The sequence below is a fragment of the Mesitornis unicolor genome, unplaced genomic scaffold (assembly GCF_000695765.1).
Source record: "Mesitornis unicolor isolate BGI_N332 unplaced genomic scaffold, ASM69576v1 scaffold20259, whole genome shotgun sequence".
Taxonomy (NCBI): domain Eukaryota; kingdom Metazoa; phylum Chordata; class Aves; order Mesitornithiformes; family Mesitornithidae; genus Mesitornis; species Mesitornis unicolor.
The window spans coordinates 39692-57618 of NW_010208357.1; the positions used below are offsets into that span (position 1 = coordinate 39692).

General features: G+C 40.7%; 1 protein-coding gene across 1 annotated transcript in view; it reads left to right on the top strand.

Annotated features, from left to right (window-relative positions):
- ST6GALNAC3 (ST6 (alpha-N-acetyl-neuraminyl-2,3-beta-galactosyl-1,3)-N-acetylgalactosaminide alpha-2,6-sialyltransferase 3) overlaps positions 1-16251 on the top strand; it is a gene marked incomplete at its 5' end in the record, with an annotated part of 45708 nt that extends 29457 nt beyond the window's left edge. The window contains one exon of the mRNA XM_010192485.1: positions 15838-16251. Within this exon, the coding sequence (XP_010190787.1) occupies positions 15838-16251 (414 nt within the window). The remainder of the gene's footprint in view (positions 1-15837) is intronic.
- Positions 16252-17927: the final 1676 nt, after the last annotated feature.

Consider the following 17927-nt stretch of genomic DNA (forward strand, 5'->3'; position numbering starts at 1 on the left):
TCCAGTTTCCAGGTGAAGCTGGACCTGCAGCCAGGAACAGGAGTAGTTTGTTTCCCTTCTTTGCTGCTCCCTTTGAGACAGTTGAAGATTGAGCTCTGTGTTCCTGACTACTTTGTAAAGGATATGAAGTTGCAGCATTTGGGCTCTGCATTCCCATGTATCATAGCCCATGAGCTCTCACTGGAGAAATCACAAAATACTTCATGGTAAGAAAACCATGCAGTCTGTATTAAGGTGAGAATAGTGAAAATAATGAAATAAAGAAGCATGTCCTAAAGATGCAAGTGTACGTGTTTTGTTGAGCAGTGAAGTTCTGGTGTCCACATTAAAAATGCATCAAGACTGCAATTCAGGTTGACATATTTACAGATATAAACATGTTTTCCTTTGACACCAAGGGCAAACTACGTGTCTCACTCATCAGATGATGTGGCAAGGAATCCACTTTGCATCTTGAATGCTTCTGTAAGACTTGTCAGTGTCTATGGAGCTGTGTTCCTGAGCTCTGGTATCAGCAGGTCTCTTGTGTTCACACTTGTCAGTCGTTACTCTTCGGACAGTGCTCTAAATATGACTCAATATCCCCATCAGAGGCTCAGAACAGTAATAATCTATCAAATAACCCCCAATCTTCAATAAAAGTAGTAACAGAAGGCATTTAAAACACATTCGTGAATTAAAAAGGGATATTCACCACAATCAGAAGATTTTTCATTTCAGAATTATAAGGGTTCTGAAGAAAACAAAATGTGTCAGCATCACAGGGAAGTTTATCTTGCAAGTGATAGGAAATGGAAAAAAACCTAAGGACAAACAGTCAATTTTTACTTGATGGCAGGAAGGCAGAGATAAGATCCAAAAGGATCTCAGATCTCATCTGCTATATTCAGTTTTATTGACAATGCAGTCTCATTTCTGGATGTCAGTGGGATGGAGGGATTGGTGCCACAGGAAGGTCCTAGCTCAGGCTTCATGTGGATCTTGAAACGTTTCAGTCTAAAAAGGAAGACACCTTGCAAGTCTGGGGGTTTGAATTTTTGGATTTGTCACCTAAAGATCACCTAATTTTTTTTCAGATCTATATAATCTGAAATCTGTATATAATATATCAAAATTTGAGAGATGATGATCATATCATGGAGGCATCTGCAAAGCTCATCTTGGCACTCAAGTGCAAACCAAAATGTTATCCAGCTCTTGCCTGAGGTCTGTTTTTCCCTATTCTTTTGGGGGAAAAAACCCACACAAAAACCCCACGAACAAACAAACAAACAAAAACCCAACAGAAGGAATTGGCTGCTACCAAAGACCCTGAAATTTTTAGCCAGTAGTCTCACGTTTGCATGTTGAATACAAAGCAAAGAGCTCTTGCTTGAGGAACATTGTTAAATACCTGGCTGTAGCTTTAATTTTGAGGGTGATGGGTAGGCTAACCATCTCTATTTGGAATGGCATGCTACCGAAAAGTACTGTTATGTTTTATGTATTTCTCATTGTGGGGCTCCTGTTCCAAACTACGTAGCTAATCCTAGTCAGGTAGCAAATCCCAAGTCAAATTGCCTCATGCATAAAGAAAGCCAGTTTAGAAGGCAGGAGTCATTAGAGGGAAAGGATTTTTCATTTCAGTTATGAAACTTAATTTCTTTTCACTGTCTTCCCTCCTTTTCTTCTGTAAAATATTTATACAGATTGTAATTTCTGGCAGTGATGTTGATTGTAGCATGTAAGTAGTATCCAACGGCTGAAGCAGATGGTGTAATGTGATGGGGCCTATCACGTAGTGACAAGGTTGGAAGGTGCAGCTGAAAGAGCACATAATTTGGTATAAAAGAGAATCTTGAGTCTGAACACTCCTGAAATTAGAGAAAGTTTGGAGCTGAACACAAACTTCACAGCATTATCCCAGTTCTGAATTTCAGCAGAGATGGTACAAGTGGGGGAGACAGAGCAGCAGTGTGTGATCATAGAAATACGGATGAGAAGGAAGCCCTTCCTCTGCAATGTAGCACAGTACCAAGCAAGCACCTGGATTTTAATCCTACCAGGAGATGATTTTGTCTTATGTTGCTTCCTGGCAGATCCTGCCTTTCCGATTTTGGAGTGCTTTCCATCTCTGTCATTAGAGAGAACCACCATCAGACACCTGTGGTCTTGCTGTGAGGGCTGCTTGATCATATGGGCAAGACAGAAACAGCCTTGAAACCTTTGATCCTTGTCCTGAAGTAGGGTCTATTTTAGACATCCAATTTGACTCTCACCAGAGTTTTTAGAATCGTGGACTGGGGCTTGCTTTCTCTTTAACAAAAGTTTCAGAGTATTTGAAAATTGGGGAAACTTTTTGTGCATGTCTGTACTTTGTTAGCTCAAGTTTTTTTCATAAACCTCTTTTCCAAAACAGTTGTGGTTTGGTTTTTTTTTCCTTGAAGTTTTTCCAGCTGCTGATAATGTCCAAAATAGCTCTGTGCTACTTGGAATCAAAACATTTTTGGCAGCAAAATAAAGCACGGCATTAACAGTTTTGTTTCAACGATAGAATAGGAAATAAATAAATAATTTTGGAAAAGAATTAAATTACTGGATAGGCAGGCCTTTGGAATGAATTCTTGAGGTGTATTGGTTATCTCCACAGTTAATTACATTTTGATTTGAAATGCGTGTATGTGGAAGTAAACAGCAATGTGTTTAATAGTTACTGTATCTGGGTCGCCCAAGTAGCATTTAATCCACCCCATGTCAAATGGTGTGTGGGTAAAAGGGTGTCCTGGGAATACCAAGGACAAGATAACAGCCATACTCTTTCCATTTAACTTATTAATCAACAGGTAAGAGGAAGAAATGGTTTGTGTCTGGTCAGCTACCCATGAGCAGCAGCCAGATGCTGTGTCCTTTCCAAATGTACTCGGAATAAGAATGAAACCATGCTACTTGTTTTGCCCATTAGATAGCATTATCTCTGTGGAATGCCAATTCATATCTCCTTGTGCTGTGTGTGGTTCTCACATATGGGATTTTAATAACCTTCATGCTGTGCTATGAATTCATAAACAGGGCTGATAGAGGAAAAGCACCACAGGACTTTATTTTTTCATTATTGCTCTTTTGAAAAACAGGGTCTGCAGGATTTTTGCAAGGATCTCGTCACAGAACTAGCAATGGTTTTGCTGCTACAGTGGGGTTATTCCAAGGGGAAGGGATAAGTACAGTATTCACTGGTGATACAGTTTTTCGGAATTGATTTTCATCATCCTACATGTTGTGGCTGCTGTAATTCTGCTCTATTATAGTTGGAGCTTTCCAGGTCTTATTGTACGGGAGTTTCCCCCATTTTTCTACAGTGCCATGTGCATTTGATTTCTTGCAACATCTCTCTTCCCCTCCCTGCCTCTGTCCCAGCCTGGACTTTATGACCTCCACAGCCCTCTGGCTGTGCAGCTACAGCTCACTGCTCAGCAGTCACTAGAGCAGTCTTGGCTTCTGTTTTGGAAAAGATTTATTCGTTCTGGATCAGTGGGGGTTTTTTTCTTTCTTTTTACCCCTTTCCTAACCCCAGAGTCCATTAGAGCCACCACTTCTGCATCTCAGCCATGTGCAGGTACCAGTGGAGCCACCACTGTTAGTAGAGTTAAAAGTAGTCACAAGAACTCACAGCATCCATCTCCAGGCATGATGTGTTGATGTATCACCTTGTATTCATTGCTAACAGGCCTTAGGAAGAAGACCTATGAGAACTCAACTAAAATTTACGTCTCTACAAATATCTTACACAGTAATGAACACAGACTGTTTGAAATGGCCAGATTAGCAGTTCTGGAGCTGGTTCACTTATGCCAGGAATGAAATTGCACTGTGTTGCCTGCCCATACCCTGTGCTACACTGGCTGGAGTGCACTTGTGGTTATGATCTTAGGTCAATCTGGATTCCAGTCTTGTAACTGTGCCTCATAATGCTTTATCAAGAATAAGATTTATTAGGTGTAGATTCTGGGCAGGATTGTGATATGCCATGCAGATCAAATCTTATCATGCCATTTTCATTTTAGGACTGTTTCTCTCCCCTGCTGTCTCTTGTATGTGATTCTGTGTGTGACAGGCAGTAGAAAGAACCGAAACAGAGAAGGAAAAAGAGAATATTTTTTTTGCTAATTATTCAACTTTCAATCTTCTGTTGTGGGTTTTGTTTTTGTTGTTTGGTTTTTTTGTTTAGTTCCTACGCCCCAGGGATGAAGAGTCCTCACTGTTGAAAGTGTGTGTCATCTTTTTCATTAAAATTCCCTTGTCAGGCCTCCATTATCTCTTCCCTTGCTAGGCCATCAGTTGACGTGTACTTTGCCATATTTATAGTGCCAGCAAGCCAAAGCAGTGAGTGGGCAGATGCTTTCAAAGGGCATCAAATTTCCCTCCTTATTGCTGTCCCCAAGAGCCTGTTTTGTTAGAACCACCATAGTCATTGCTGCATCAGTTGGAGTTACAGAACAGCCGATGAGCTTTGGTGTTGACCTTTAAGATTGCTTTTCAAGTTGTCAAACAATAAAGATCCTGCTGTCATTACAGTCCTTGGAAACTTAAGGAGTCACAAGCTTCCTTAAAGTCAGCAGGTTTTTAAAAAACCCCAAACCTACGCAAACCCTGTGCACTTGCAGGCAGGGTTGAAATGCAGAATCTGGCTTAAACCTAAGGTAAGGTGGCCTCCTAGGTCTCCATGCCAGGAAGAGGGTGAAAATAGTTTCAGTAGTCACTACATAAGTCCATATAACACAGAACGTCTGTATGCGTGCTCACATACGGAGAAGGAAGACCGTCATCTGGCTTTCTGAGCAGAGAGCTCACAGCAGGAAAATACCCTGCATCCTTTTCAGAGGTTGCAGCCCAACAGGAGCTGAGAGGCCTCTGCTGCTGCCCAGGCAAAGGAGCAGCACCACGATTTTTGTAATTGCACAAACATGTTTTTCTGAGCTATTTCATTTATGGTCCCATGTCTAAATCTATTCTTCAGAGTAGAGCATGTCCTGTTGAACCCAGCCCTGCACAGTCTCACCCCAAGCTGGATGTGTCGCATGGGAAGTTTCCTTGCTGTTTCTCCTGCCAGTGAGCTAAGTCCATTTACAGATAGAAACCTTTACCATCTATGAACTGAGAATCCACATTTCTCTTTCCAAAGTCCAGACATTAGGTGTAGTTATGGCTCAAATGATGCCAGTGGAAGTTTTGCTTTTGGCAGTAATGGAGGCTATGAATGTGCCATAGATTTTTCTAGAATGTCAACATATGAGTAGATTTTTCTCATTAAGATGTGTAAAGGACTAAAAATTATTTTATTTCTTAAAAGTTTAAATTATAGGTAGCAGAGCTGTATGATTACAACTACCCCTTTTGGGAAGTAGTGTTGTTTATATCTGGCGACTATAGCATTGTCAGGCCAGACTATAGTGCAGAAAAGATTAATAGGGTTCATTATTTTCATTTTTTTTAAAATAAGATTTTGTTTTCAGTGGCTTCTAGCGTGCTCCAGCTCATAACTCACCACCTCATTGGTGTGTTGATGTTATTCAGCCCCACCTCAGGCCCTGATCTCCGTGGTGCTGATGCGCTGACATGCACAAAACCCTGTTGACTCCAGTAAAATTTGGCAGAGGCCACTGTGCTCAGGGGCTTTTCTCTAGCAAAGACTTCTAAGTAAGGGGGTTATTGGGCTGGTGTGGGGTGTGGTGGTAGCAGAAGCTGCACTATCAAGCTCCATGAGGAAGGAGAACTGATAGAGAATGGTCTTTGAATTATTAAGTCATTTAACCCAGCAGTTCCCATTTGGGGGTGGGAACTTGCAGGTTCTTGCAGGTGATGTTGGTCCATGATACCTGATATCTGGACAGATATCTGAAAAATGGTGATTTAACCTTGGATTTTTCCTGCAACTGAGATGATTTAAGTATCCTAAAATAAAAGATATTTTCAAAAATTTTCTTTTCAGACTAGGACTTGTAAGCAAAGTTTTAACCCGAAATGACATTTTTACAGGAGATTTTAAACATCTGTAGAGCTGACAGCCATGAAGTGGTAAGAGCAAATATTCCCAATGTACCAACAAGGGAAAAGAAATGAATGTGGCCAGAAGCAAGTAAGTATTCTCTTCTAGATAAGGCATCCTGCAATTAAAAACAGGGGACTCAGAAAGCTTTTTAAGGCTTATTTTGTCAAATGAAAAATGCCACTGGTTTTCATGCTATTGTAATAAACCTTATTGTTATTCCTGGCATGGATTTCCTTTTTTTTAATTTCAGAAAAATGGATAATTAGCATTTTAGCTTATCACTTTCCTTCCATGCATACAAATAATTTGATGGATAGACCACCAAGAGAGACAAAATTAAATAACAGGTCTAGACAGCATGGAACCGAAATAAATTAGAGGTTAGGCTTCCAGGCTGTTAGGTGGATCTTTGTGGGGAAAAAAGGGAATAGAGGGTAGTTTTTCTGACAGATTTCGCTGCTTGCCTCAGTATCATTTCCCCATATCAGATCCAAATAAATTGACCTGAAAGGAGATGTGAACTTCTTGTTAGAAGTCCCATAATTTACTTGTGAGTGTCATTTTTTCCAATGTATTTAGATTAGAGGCCTACCAGGAAAAATCTGTGACTGAGCCAAATAAGTTCCTAGATAATGGCCCATGATTAATGGTGAGTGCTGATAATAGGAGGTTATTAGAGAAAGCAAACTTGGAACAGATCTGCTGTATACATTACATACTTTACCGCCATCTGTGGGTATTTATAATAAATACAAATTGAAGTCAACAGTTACAAGGTAACCAATGTTTTGTGTATGTGACAAAGAATTCGTTAGAAATAGTCTTACAGTGGGCAACTCCATAGTGAAGAATTCTCATTAGGTTTTTTGCACAGATACTTCTTCCTGTATTCAAAATAAAAGCAGCTTTTACACAGAGAGAGTCCTTTTGGCCTTGGTTGCTTTCAAGGGTGCCATTGCAAAGCCCACTCTGTAAGGAAGGATTAGGTGTTATGTGTTACCCGTGTGCTGCTGCCACACGCGGTATTGGATGTGAGAAATTGGTTTTGTCCTTTCATACTGTGATTCATTTGCTATTCAGGCCGTGTGCTAACAGTGCGTTCCCCTCTTTTATGTCTCCTTGAGTTGTAAGTGACATTTTACTTCCCCGTGTGTTGTATTGTTTGCCAAGCAAATATGCCCGTGTAGGGAAGAGACAAATTTTATCTTCCTTTTTGCTACATACAAAAACCAGAAAAGAAATACAATATAAACAGTGAATTGCAGAAGATAAAGTAAACCTAAATATTATGTTACCAATAACTCGCTGGATGAAGTGACAATGATTTTTGCTGGTAGCAAATACACTGTTCCAAACACAGTTTTGCGGCAGAGTGACAAGTGGGTGCCATAATCAAGAGCAGCTGATTGTGGTGTGGTTGGAGCTGTTTATGAAGTTGGATGGACAGGATCTGGTGTCGCCAGCAACTTTTGTGCACAAAATTCAAGAGTCACCCTGTGCTAATGAGGTCAAGTGAGCAAGTTTGGTTGGAAGAATTCCCGGCTTTTGAACTATTATAAAGCCATGATATTTCAAAGGCTGACTATTTGCAAATGAGTGATAGCTGGAGTGTCACTGCCACTCTGGTTATTTATGGTCATCAGCTAAACCACGGGGATGAAGTTGAGGGTACTCTGGAACTAATGTAGTTTGTTTGGGTTTCCTTTCTGAGCAACTGGGAAATGAATTTTTTCAGAGTGAATGTTATTTTAGCAACTACCTTGTGACCTTGCGGTGTTAGGTGCTCGTGATGGAGTTTGCCACCCTCCCATAACAAATGGGCATTGAATCTTCAACTGTGTTTGCACATCTTTCCAGATATATTCTTGGGCATATTTGTATTTTTATTCTGATATTTTATTTACCAAAGAAGACTCTGCTGCTTTTATTTTCCCCCCATTCCAGAGGTGCTAATGAGGTGGATCTGGAACTGTAGACATCTGTATGTCTACAGATATCAGGGTCTCTGGTTACCTACAAGCTGTAGGAGTCTATGCTGGAGTGAACGTATCTGTTTCCATCTGTTTTCTGTCTGGGCAGTTGCAATTCAAAGGAAAAAAGCTATTCTCTCTGCCTAATGCTGAGTTGTTTGATTGACATGTCTGCTAAAGCTTTCTTCGCAACAGTTTATACCATAACAAATATCTTCAGGTGGTTTTTGGATCTTCTCTTTTGCTAGATTTCATTCCCAAACATCATGGTTTATCTTAGTGGCTATATATCAGTATTTTACTTTTTATCAAATCTTCTTTTCCCTTACATGTCTTTCTTTCAAACAATAAACTATATTCTACCTTTTCGTAGCCTGTTTCAGTTTATCTCTGAATTTTTTTATATCTTCTGTTTTCATTTGGTATCCTGCTTCTATTTATTTCCTTCTGCTTTTGTGACATAGTCATTCACATTAACAGGAACACATCCCTTCTGACATCAGACATTAGGAGAGCTGGATTTACCAGCCACCTGAGACAAACTGAAATGTAGTTTCTGCTGTCCAAGAGTGCAAGCATAGGACAGGTCCTCACACATCCTTCAGGCAATGCCTTAGGGCGAAACTTCCTTCACCTTTACAGGCTTGGGGATGAGTGACTGGAGCTGCCATGCAGAAAAGGAACTGGGGGTGTTGGTGGCAGCAGATGCCCATGAGCCAGCAATGTGCCCTGGAGCCAAGAAGGCCAACGCCATCCTGGGCTGGATGAGAAGGGGTGGTTGGAGGGCAGAGAGGTTCTCCTGCTCCTCTGCTCTGCCCTGCTCACACCACAGCTGCAATCTTGTGTCCAGTGCTGGGCCCTCAGCTCAAGAAGGACAGGAACTGCTTGAAAGTGTCCAGCAGGGCCACAAAGATGAGATGCTGGAGGGAGTGGAGCATCTCGTGCTGAGGAGCGGCTGAAGGAGCTGGGGCTCTTGAGCTTGGAGCAGAGGAGACTGAGGGGTGCCCTCATTCCTGGGGATCCATTGGGAAAGGGCAGTGTCAGGAGGAAGGAGCCAGGCTCTGCTCTGGGATGGCCAATGCCAGGACAAGGGGCAATGGTCCCAAGCTGGAGCACAGGAGGTTCAAGCTGAAGAGGAGGAGAAACTTTGTGAGTGTGAGGGTTCTGGAGCACGGCCCAGGCTGCCCAGAGAGGCTGTGGAGTGTCCTTGTGTGGAGACACCCAAAGCCCTGGCCGTGTTCCTGTGTGACTGCTCTGGCGATCCTGCTGTGGCAGGGGTTGCACTGGGTGAGCTTTGCAGGGCCCTTCCAACTCCTCACATTCTGGGACTGTGATTCCTTCCTTCATTAACCCTCCATGTAGTGACAGAACTATTTCTCCTGTTCTTCATCTACTCTCCACCACCTTTCTATTTTTGAGTCTTTTTTACCCATTGGGCTATCAGGAATCTTTCAATAGTTCATTATTCCAGAAGAAAATACTGGTGTAGGCTTATTTAAATGTTGTTTAAACATTTAAATGCAAGTTTCAGCTGGAAATCAGGAAGAAAAATGAAAAGGCCTGTTCTCTTAATGTGAACTGCCATGCTTTAAGATTTGATAATACAGAAAAATGTTCAATGGAACGAGCATTTTAATTCCATTTTAGAAAGTTATTTGAACATTATTTCTAAAAAAATAGTTAAAATATTTTTATCAGGCTGGACCTATTTGTACTCAAATTCTATTTTCTGTAATTACCAAGAGGGATATTATCTTTGAATTTTCAGTTTTTTCTTTATATTAGAACAGAGGAAAATACATAAAAATACCTATTTTTCTACTTTCTTTATAGGTCATGTACTTGACCCTGTTGCTACTCAGAGTTTTCTCCCATGTATTTGAGGCATTTATTATTCAGCTCTCAATATCATGAGATGTACTTGATTCTTGCCTTATTTCAAAGCTGCCTATATCGTTCCCAGTAGCAGCAGCAAAATCAACAACATTCTGGCGAGCATTTGCTCTGCTATATCTTGCAAGAGGTATGAGCTGGCATGGAGTGACTGGGGCTGTCTTGAAAGTGAGAAAGATGACACTGCATCACTTTGCGCTGTGGATCATGTTCAGAAGGTTTGGGTGTATGGTTAATTTTTTCTCCTTCCCATGAGAAAGAAAGCTAAAATGTTTCAAAGCTACGCTTGCCAAATGAAAGTTTAGATGGTGCTGGAGACTCTGAGTTTCAACCTCTGCCAGAAGCGCAAGCTTCCTTCCTTTTTTGTTCTCTTTACCACTGATATCAGGAATACACAAGATACCTGTACAAGCAAAGGGCTCATCAAGCCCTTCTGAGGAGCTGAAACAGGAGCTGCAAATCAACGTGTAGCAGTTCTGTAACAACTGGGTCAGTGTCTATAGAGAGAATTCCAGTGATGGTTATTTATTCCGTCTCTTACTGCAAGATTAGTCCCATTATGTGGCTCCCGTGCGTTTCCTTCCGATTCATTCAATCTAAATAAAAACTTTCTGCTAGCACTTATGTACATATCAGTGACAGTCATCTAAATAAAATATCCCAGGCACTTCAGGATCAGGAACAGTCTTTTGAAGAGGCAGATCATATTCTATTTACTTGGAAATGGGATGCACGTTGTCATAGGGCTTATTTCAAACTAATGTCAAAATGTTAAAATCTTTATGAAATCTTAACATTAAATTTTATGAAGGCAGGGATGTTTGCTGGGATGTGATGCCGGGGGCTAGGACCAAAATCGACTGCTGAAGATTAAAAAACCACAACACTACCACAGGAGAGAAGGGGGTACGACCACAAACTCAGGGTAGTCAGACCTGTGGGGTTTTATCATTTTTATTTCTATCGCTTTATGTTACTTGCATAATGTGATTTATATACGGTGCTTCTGAGAGCTGAATTACGCTGATAGCTCTTGCTGGGTGAACACACAAGGACTCTCTTTCTTTTCTTTAAATGTGCTGAATTTTGTCTTAGAGAAACCTGGCAAGTCTTTCCTCTCAGTCAGAGGTCCGAAGAAAGTGAGCAAGTGTAGATAAAACCAGCTTGGTTAATCATTGCTGAAACACGGGGAAAATTAAAACACATTTTTTGCTTGTAAAGTAGAGAAAAGCAATAAAAACAATGCCAGACTGTTAATGCCTCTCTTGTACCTTTCATTTCAAAGACCTCAAAAGAACATCAAGGAGAATAAAGGCAAAATCTATTCCCTGTTGGCATCATTATGAATGTTGTATCCTGTAAAACTCTAAAGACATCCAAGAAGAGTAGAAGAATAAATGGCATTGAAATAAAGAAAGTCTCTCTAGAGCTTTGTTCAATCAGCTTTGTTAGAATTCACTCAAATAGGATGATTATTAGAAAAGATCTCATTTGTTTCAACATTAAAGGAGCAAATTAATATGTGGCGAGCTGCTAATAATTGCCTCATTATGTAGTGAATGGGCATTGCGTCCAATTTACAAAATTACAATCATATTGTTAAAGTAACAATTGGAAAAGTTTAATCTGAATTTCCCAACTATCTGTATGATTAGTTGTGGGATTCACAGAGTGAAGTGGAGTTGGTGATTGGAGCGAGCGCTCCAGCCTATAGAGCTAAGAAGCTGCAAGAGAAATTCAGCTTTTCCTTAGTGTAAATTACATCCGCATAGGTCCTGAGCTAGATTTGCTCCATCTTAGCCTCTGCTAAGACGGGAGCTTGGCACGTGGCTGGTCTGCCAAGACGTCGCTTCATTGGACTCCACTGAGTTGTGCTGAAGTTTTGCCCAAGAGGTTGAGTCATGGCCTGAGATCATCCCCGTCTGGGGCTTCAGCAGAACTGCAGGTCCATGTCTGGGAAAACTGGTGATCCAGGGTCTGTGCCATCGGAAAACAGACACATAGAAACGGTGCCGTATCTGGAATTTCATTCCCTTGGTGGAGATATTTGAAATGATAGTGGAGTTGTTTCAAATTGGAAAGTAACCAGTTTTCCAAATACCAAAATACTCAGTGGAAGAGAATTATGGTTCGTGACCTACTTCTGGTTAGATTTGCTCGTGACCTTTTCTAATTCTGGCTGGTTTTGTTATTTAATGATTTGACCTTTGATTCTGTGAAGCCACTTCAGTGCTAAATGCAAAGATTTAATAACTAGAACTGTTTGATAAGTGACCTTTATTACACAGCTATTTCTCTTCGCTAGAGAAACGGCACTGTTTTGCAAGTTCTAATTCAGAGTTTTAATTATCTTTTCTATTGTCTGTAAGCTTGCACAGGAAATGGAAAGGTCAGACATTTCATTTTCTTTACTGATTAAAATATAAGTGCTCCTGGATGGTTACAATGTATCATTCAGGAAAAAGATGGGACGATTTGTCAGAATCATGCCCAGCTGCTCTGCTGAGGACTTCTACATCCTTCTGGTCAGCAAAAAAATGAATCATTTTCTAGAAGTAATAATAGCTCAGCCCTCGTGGTATGCAGAGGTGAGATGAGTGTCTAAATACATGAAAAGAAAATGTGAATGGATCACTAAGGTTTTTTCTTTAGCTCGTATATCTGCAGGGCAAGTGAATGAAGATCTTGCGAAAAGTACAAGCAAACCCTTAATTTGTGTTCTCAGTCCAGAGAGCATAAACGGTAACAGCACAGGTTTCTGTGCGGTCCTGCCAATTCCTATCAATCCCGTTGCTGCTGAACCATCTGTACAGATGACAGGGCAGCCTGGACTGCCTGCCAGACCCATTTTTGGTTTCTCTGATAAGGTGGTGTTTAATTGCTCGGTGGTGTCTGTGATGTGGACACCTGTAAACAGTTACTGTTAAATGCAAAAGACATCACCAAGGCGGCACATTTTCTCTAGGTTCTCAAGTTTTCATCTCTCTGTATTCCTGTTTCTGCATCTAAGAATTGTCTCTCTGCTTCTGTTCACCCCTAATAGAAACAATACAGCAAGTTAAATGGGAAAGTGATAGTTTCTCATACAAGTTAGGGCTATCACAGGCAAACTTGCAATCAAAAATCTGCATACGGGAACAAGATGTGAGAGATGTAGGACCCCAGACTAATATGGGGTGGAAGAGGACAACAGCATATCACTCCAGCTCCTCAAGGGTCATAGGGAGCTGTCAGCTGGGACCTAGTTCAGTAGCAGAAGTAGCAGCCACAACTACCCAGGTGCTTCACAATTCCAGCCATGGGCACCCAAATCCCAGTGCCTGAATAGCTCCTGTGGAAGCCACCTGACAGAGGAGCTGCAGTTAAGCAGCTTTTGAGTCTTAAAGTGAGGGGACAGCCACACCTGAGCTAGGGTGTAATAACGAACAGGAATGTCATGTTAAATGAGGAAAATGAGAGAACTGCAGCATGTGGGTTACTGAAACTGCCTCTTTTCTCTGTGACGCTTACAAACCAACACTGCAGACTGCTGACCTGTCTCCATGTGGTGTTTCAGTGAATGAATATTGATGTGTGTTTTCTCATATATTGAAGAAGATACGATATAAAATGTTACTGAAGACAGTGGATGATTCTGGAGTCAGAGGAATGTCTGTCATGGGTGTCAGTCAGTCTCCTAACTCTCGCTGGGATCTCTGTTGGGAAATATGCGTATTAGGACACATAAAATACATTTATTCTGAGACAGGGCTGGAAAGGATTAAGCCTCTGCCTCTGTTGAAGAAGAGCAGATTATATGTTGACCTAATGCAAGCATTCAATATTATGAAAGCGCTTTATGAATTAGGACAGGATAAATGAATCACGACAAAAGACCTAGAAAACCAAGGGACATAATTGCAGGAGTGAGTGTGCTCACTCAGTGTATTCGAGCAGAACAGTTACACTCAGTGAATAGAAAATGTGGTGCAATGCCTTTCTAATAAGGTCAGAAAATCAAACAATTCCAGATTTAAGAGAGAAGTTCCATTTTAATGGAGAAGGAGGAATATTGAGGGAAAAAACCAACAAAAACAAACCACCATACACAGAAAACAACACTGAGGTTGAGGCAAATTTAAATGGGATCAGATTCTTGACCAAATTGACTCTTCCCATCTAGCAGTTTCATATTCAGTATTTGTTAGTTTGAAAGTTCACCCTGAAAACTATAAATTAATCTGCTGGGACTTTAACAATTCACTTCATGTTAGGACGTGAGTTATGCTTATGGATTTGTTTAGGACACCCAGCCATGTCCTCATAATGTATCTTAGAGAGGATTTCTGTAACTAAGCGGTGAACAGGAAGGCTGTTGTGTTCAGCTGCATCTCCTGGGATTTCATCCCTGCTGGCAGAGCGTTATCTGGGACGGCTCCCTAAAACTACAGCAGCTATAAGAAAATACATGGTGTTCTGTAAGGAAGCCTTGCCAATGCTTTCATGTGCAGTGAGGCACCTTTAACTCCTGATGAAATGAGTAAAACTTTTCATGAACCACTCACATAGAGAAATCAAACCAATCACAATAGAGAAATCAAACCTTTGCAGTCGTGAGATTGACTGCAGAAACCTTGCAGGATGTGCTGTAGTTCAGTACAATATTTGTTACCCAAAGATGAGATATTTTAGCTGTTATAATTTGGCTCTCTTCAGATGTTTATCTCTTGGTCTTATATTACACACTATTATCAAAGAAATTTGATGTTTTGTCAGCCACCATGTCCTGAGGTTATACTGGTCAAATGTAGTCAGGATATTCATCCACACCAGCTAAATGAGGTGTGCTTTTGAAAGGAAATAACCACCAGTCTGATCAGAAAAGCACCTAGCATCCTGTCAGGATAAATGTCCAAAGAACATGAAGGGAATTATTCCTAACAAACATTAAACAGAAGTCACTGGCTCCCAATTGGGAGGATGACAGAAGATCAATCTGTGACCATATCAAAAATTGTAGATGAGCTGTGGCCTGAACCGTCTTCTGTGTGTTTTTGTTTTGATGGATCTCGTTTTCATTTGATTTCGATTTCGAACCAAACTTTTTATACAATCCAACTTAAATACAAGACATTTCCTTTTAGTCTGTTGGTACAAAGAAACCAAAAGGCATTTACTACTTATACTCTGACAAGCAGATCAGCCAGGTCCTTATATCTCTGTTAGACAGATAATTGTTCCTATTTTCAATTCATCCTGGAGAAATGGTACCTTAGAATGTGCTGAGGAAATACTGTCTCTGACTTCAGTTTGCCCAGGATTAATTTCCCGGTTCACGTGTCACCAGTCCATCTGCCTCTCATTTTTCATGGGTCGTAGCCGTTCTCTGGAGAGGACAATGTATTCCTCTGTCTGCACCCCCTTTCCAACTGACTGCAGGATTTTCATACTACTAGATTGCTTTTTAGAGTTACATCTCATGTTTGACTTCTGTCAAATTTGGAAACTATTCATTCAGACACATAAAGGCAGTCAGTGTATAGTTAAATTTCCAGCATTACTTTTTCTGTCCTTTTTTTCCTATTGCTGACAGCACCTTGTTAAAAGAGAAAAAAGCATTGATCTAAATATTGTTTGCTGCTGCTTCTCTCTTTCATTGTTTTCTAGTGGAAAGAGTAACATTTAGAGGGGGAAAAGGAATGATTATTTTTCTGGTTGGCTTTGCAAGGTGGAGAACAAAGGAAAAGATTGGACCTGCCACCTATTTCACTAAAAAGGATTGCCTTCAGAGCTTTGTAGTGGTAGGCTTTTCTACCAGCTTTACCGCATGGGGATTGTTGTGGGTTTGTTTAAAAGAGAAGCATTGCTATCAATTTGTAGGACTGCGCCTGTCTTTCTTTTAACTGAGTTTTCAGTCTTTGCGTTTTACGGAGAAAGATTTCCCGCATATTTTTGTGTTCTTTCTTCCAGCCTCTGCAACTCGACTGTGACCTCTGTGCCATCGTGTCAAACTCGGGACAGATGGCTGGCCAGAAGGTGGGAGCCGAGATAGACAAGTCCTCCTGCATATGGAGGATGAACAACGCTCCCACGAAGGGCTATGAGGAGGATGTTGGGAAGAGGACAACCGTAAGAGTCGTCTCTCACACGAGCGTTCCCCTCCTGCTCAAGAACCCCGAGTACTTTTTCAAAGAAACCAACACCACCGTTTACGTGATCTGGGGACCTTTTCGAAACATGAGGAAGGATGGAAACGGCATTGTGTACAACATGCTGAAGAAGACTGTTGACAGCTTCCCAGCTGCCAAAATCTACGTGACGACAGAAAAGCGCATGAGTTACTGTGATGCAGTGTTCAAGAAGGAAACAGGAAAAGACCGGTAAGTCCTAAACGTGAAGAACAATTATAACGTTTGATAAAAGATACACGAGAGAAGTCCATGCTGGATGCCAGCTACCAGATGAGTCCCCAGATAGGTTTTTAATGGATTGTTATATGGTTTTGACTGTTATAAGCACTTGATGAGGCAGCAGCTAGGCCCCATTTACCCCACCTACGCTACCTTCTGTTCTTTCCATTTCTGTTGGCTCGAGTCCCAAAAATATTGGATGCCTTCCTGAAGTGTTTTCAAAGCTGTGTGTTGTTTTCAGCTCAATTTACTATTGATTAAATTGACATTTTATTTGAAGAGGATAATCCTACACAAACAACATTTCCAAATGCACGACCTCAGGATAACTGTGGATAGTTCATTTTCTTCTCTGTTGAGAATCACTGTAGTTTTTCTTCAAACACAGACCTCAGGGTTGTGCATTATTTCTATTTATTGATGAAAATGAATTATCAGTGATATTGTAATAGGTTTTTACCAGAATTATGCTGAAATTCTGTTTTCCATGCCTCAGTATGTGTGTTTATGTTGCTCAAGTGGGGGATGTAAGGAGAAGAAAGTGTGAAGGCCACTGTTGTGGCTGGGATGTTCAGAGCAGAAACTGGATTTGTGGAATTAAGGCCACAGATTGCAGGAATTTTTAATTGAGCTGCAAAAATTCTGATCACCTGTGTTTTGGCATGGAAAAGCACCTGCCATACACGCTCACTGGAGTTAACTAGGAAGGAGTTTCCAGATCACTGCTGTGCCTTAGTATTAATTTTTGAATTTGCATATTATTAATTTGCAGTGGTGAAGGACTGTGGCTGTTCTGACCACAGCAAAAATACAGACATTCACAAACAGTTTAACTGAGTCTGAACTTCTGACAGCTTTTGAAGGAGTTTGTAGTAGTAGTTTGTACTGTCTTTTGAAGTAGCAGTTTGTTCTCTCCAACTTCCTTGATTCACTTTCTTATTAAACCATCAAAACTTGGTGGGTGTTGATATTTGCTTTTTTAAAAAGTATTGAAACACAGGGAGAAACTTGCCCTTCGTCTTGTTCACCATGTGCACATGTCGCTGCTGCGATTCTGAAGTCAGAGGGAGCTCCTATATATCATAAAGGTGTCAAGGTCATCATGGCTTTAGTTTAAAAGAACAAGCCGATGAACAGAGGCTTATAGAGGAAAACACACAAGATGTGTTCTTCAAGAATGCCCACTAATAATCCAAGTCATCTGGTTTACATATTAATGGAGCTAAATATGATCATGTGTACATTAATGCATTGCTAAACATAAATCTGTTTCTATTTCTGACTCTTCCATGTTAGCAGTCATTCAGGTCACAGTGACTTTACAATACTTTATCAAAATCCTTATTGTGAGACCAGACCTTAGTATATCCAAAAAATCTCATCATCCAATGACAGAGTATCCTCATCTCCAGTCTAATCCATTCCTCCTCAACAAATTAACACATCTCAGGATTTTACTATTATCCAATTAACATAATACAAATGCTTCTTTCCATGTCAAAGGCAGATTGAACTTCTGTTCTCCCAGTGCTTATGAACACAGTTCTTAAGCAACCTAATGTCAAAGTGGCCCAATTACTTTCTCCTTAATCCATTGCAACAACTAAAAGTTTCACATTGTGAACTGGGACAGATTCACAGAATTCCAGA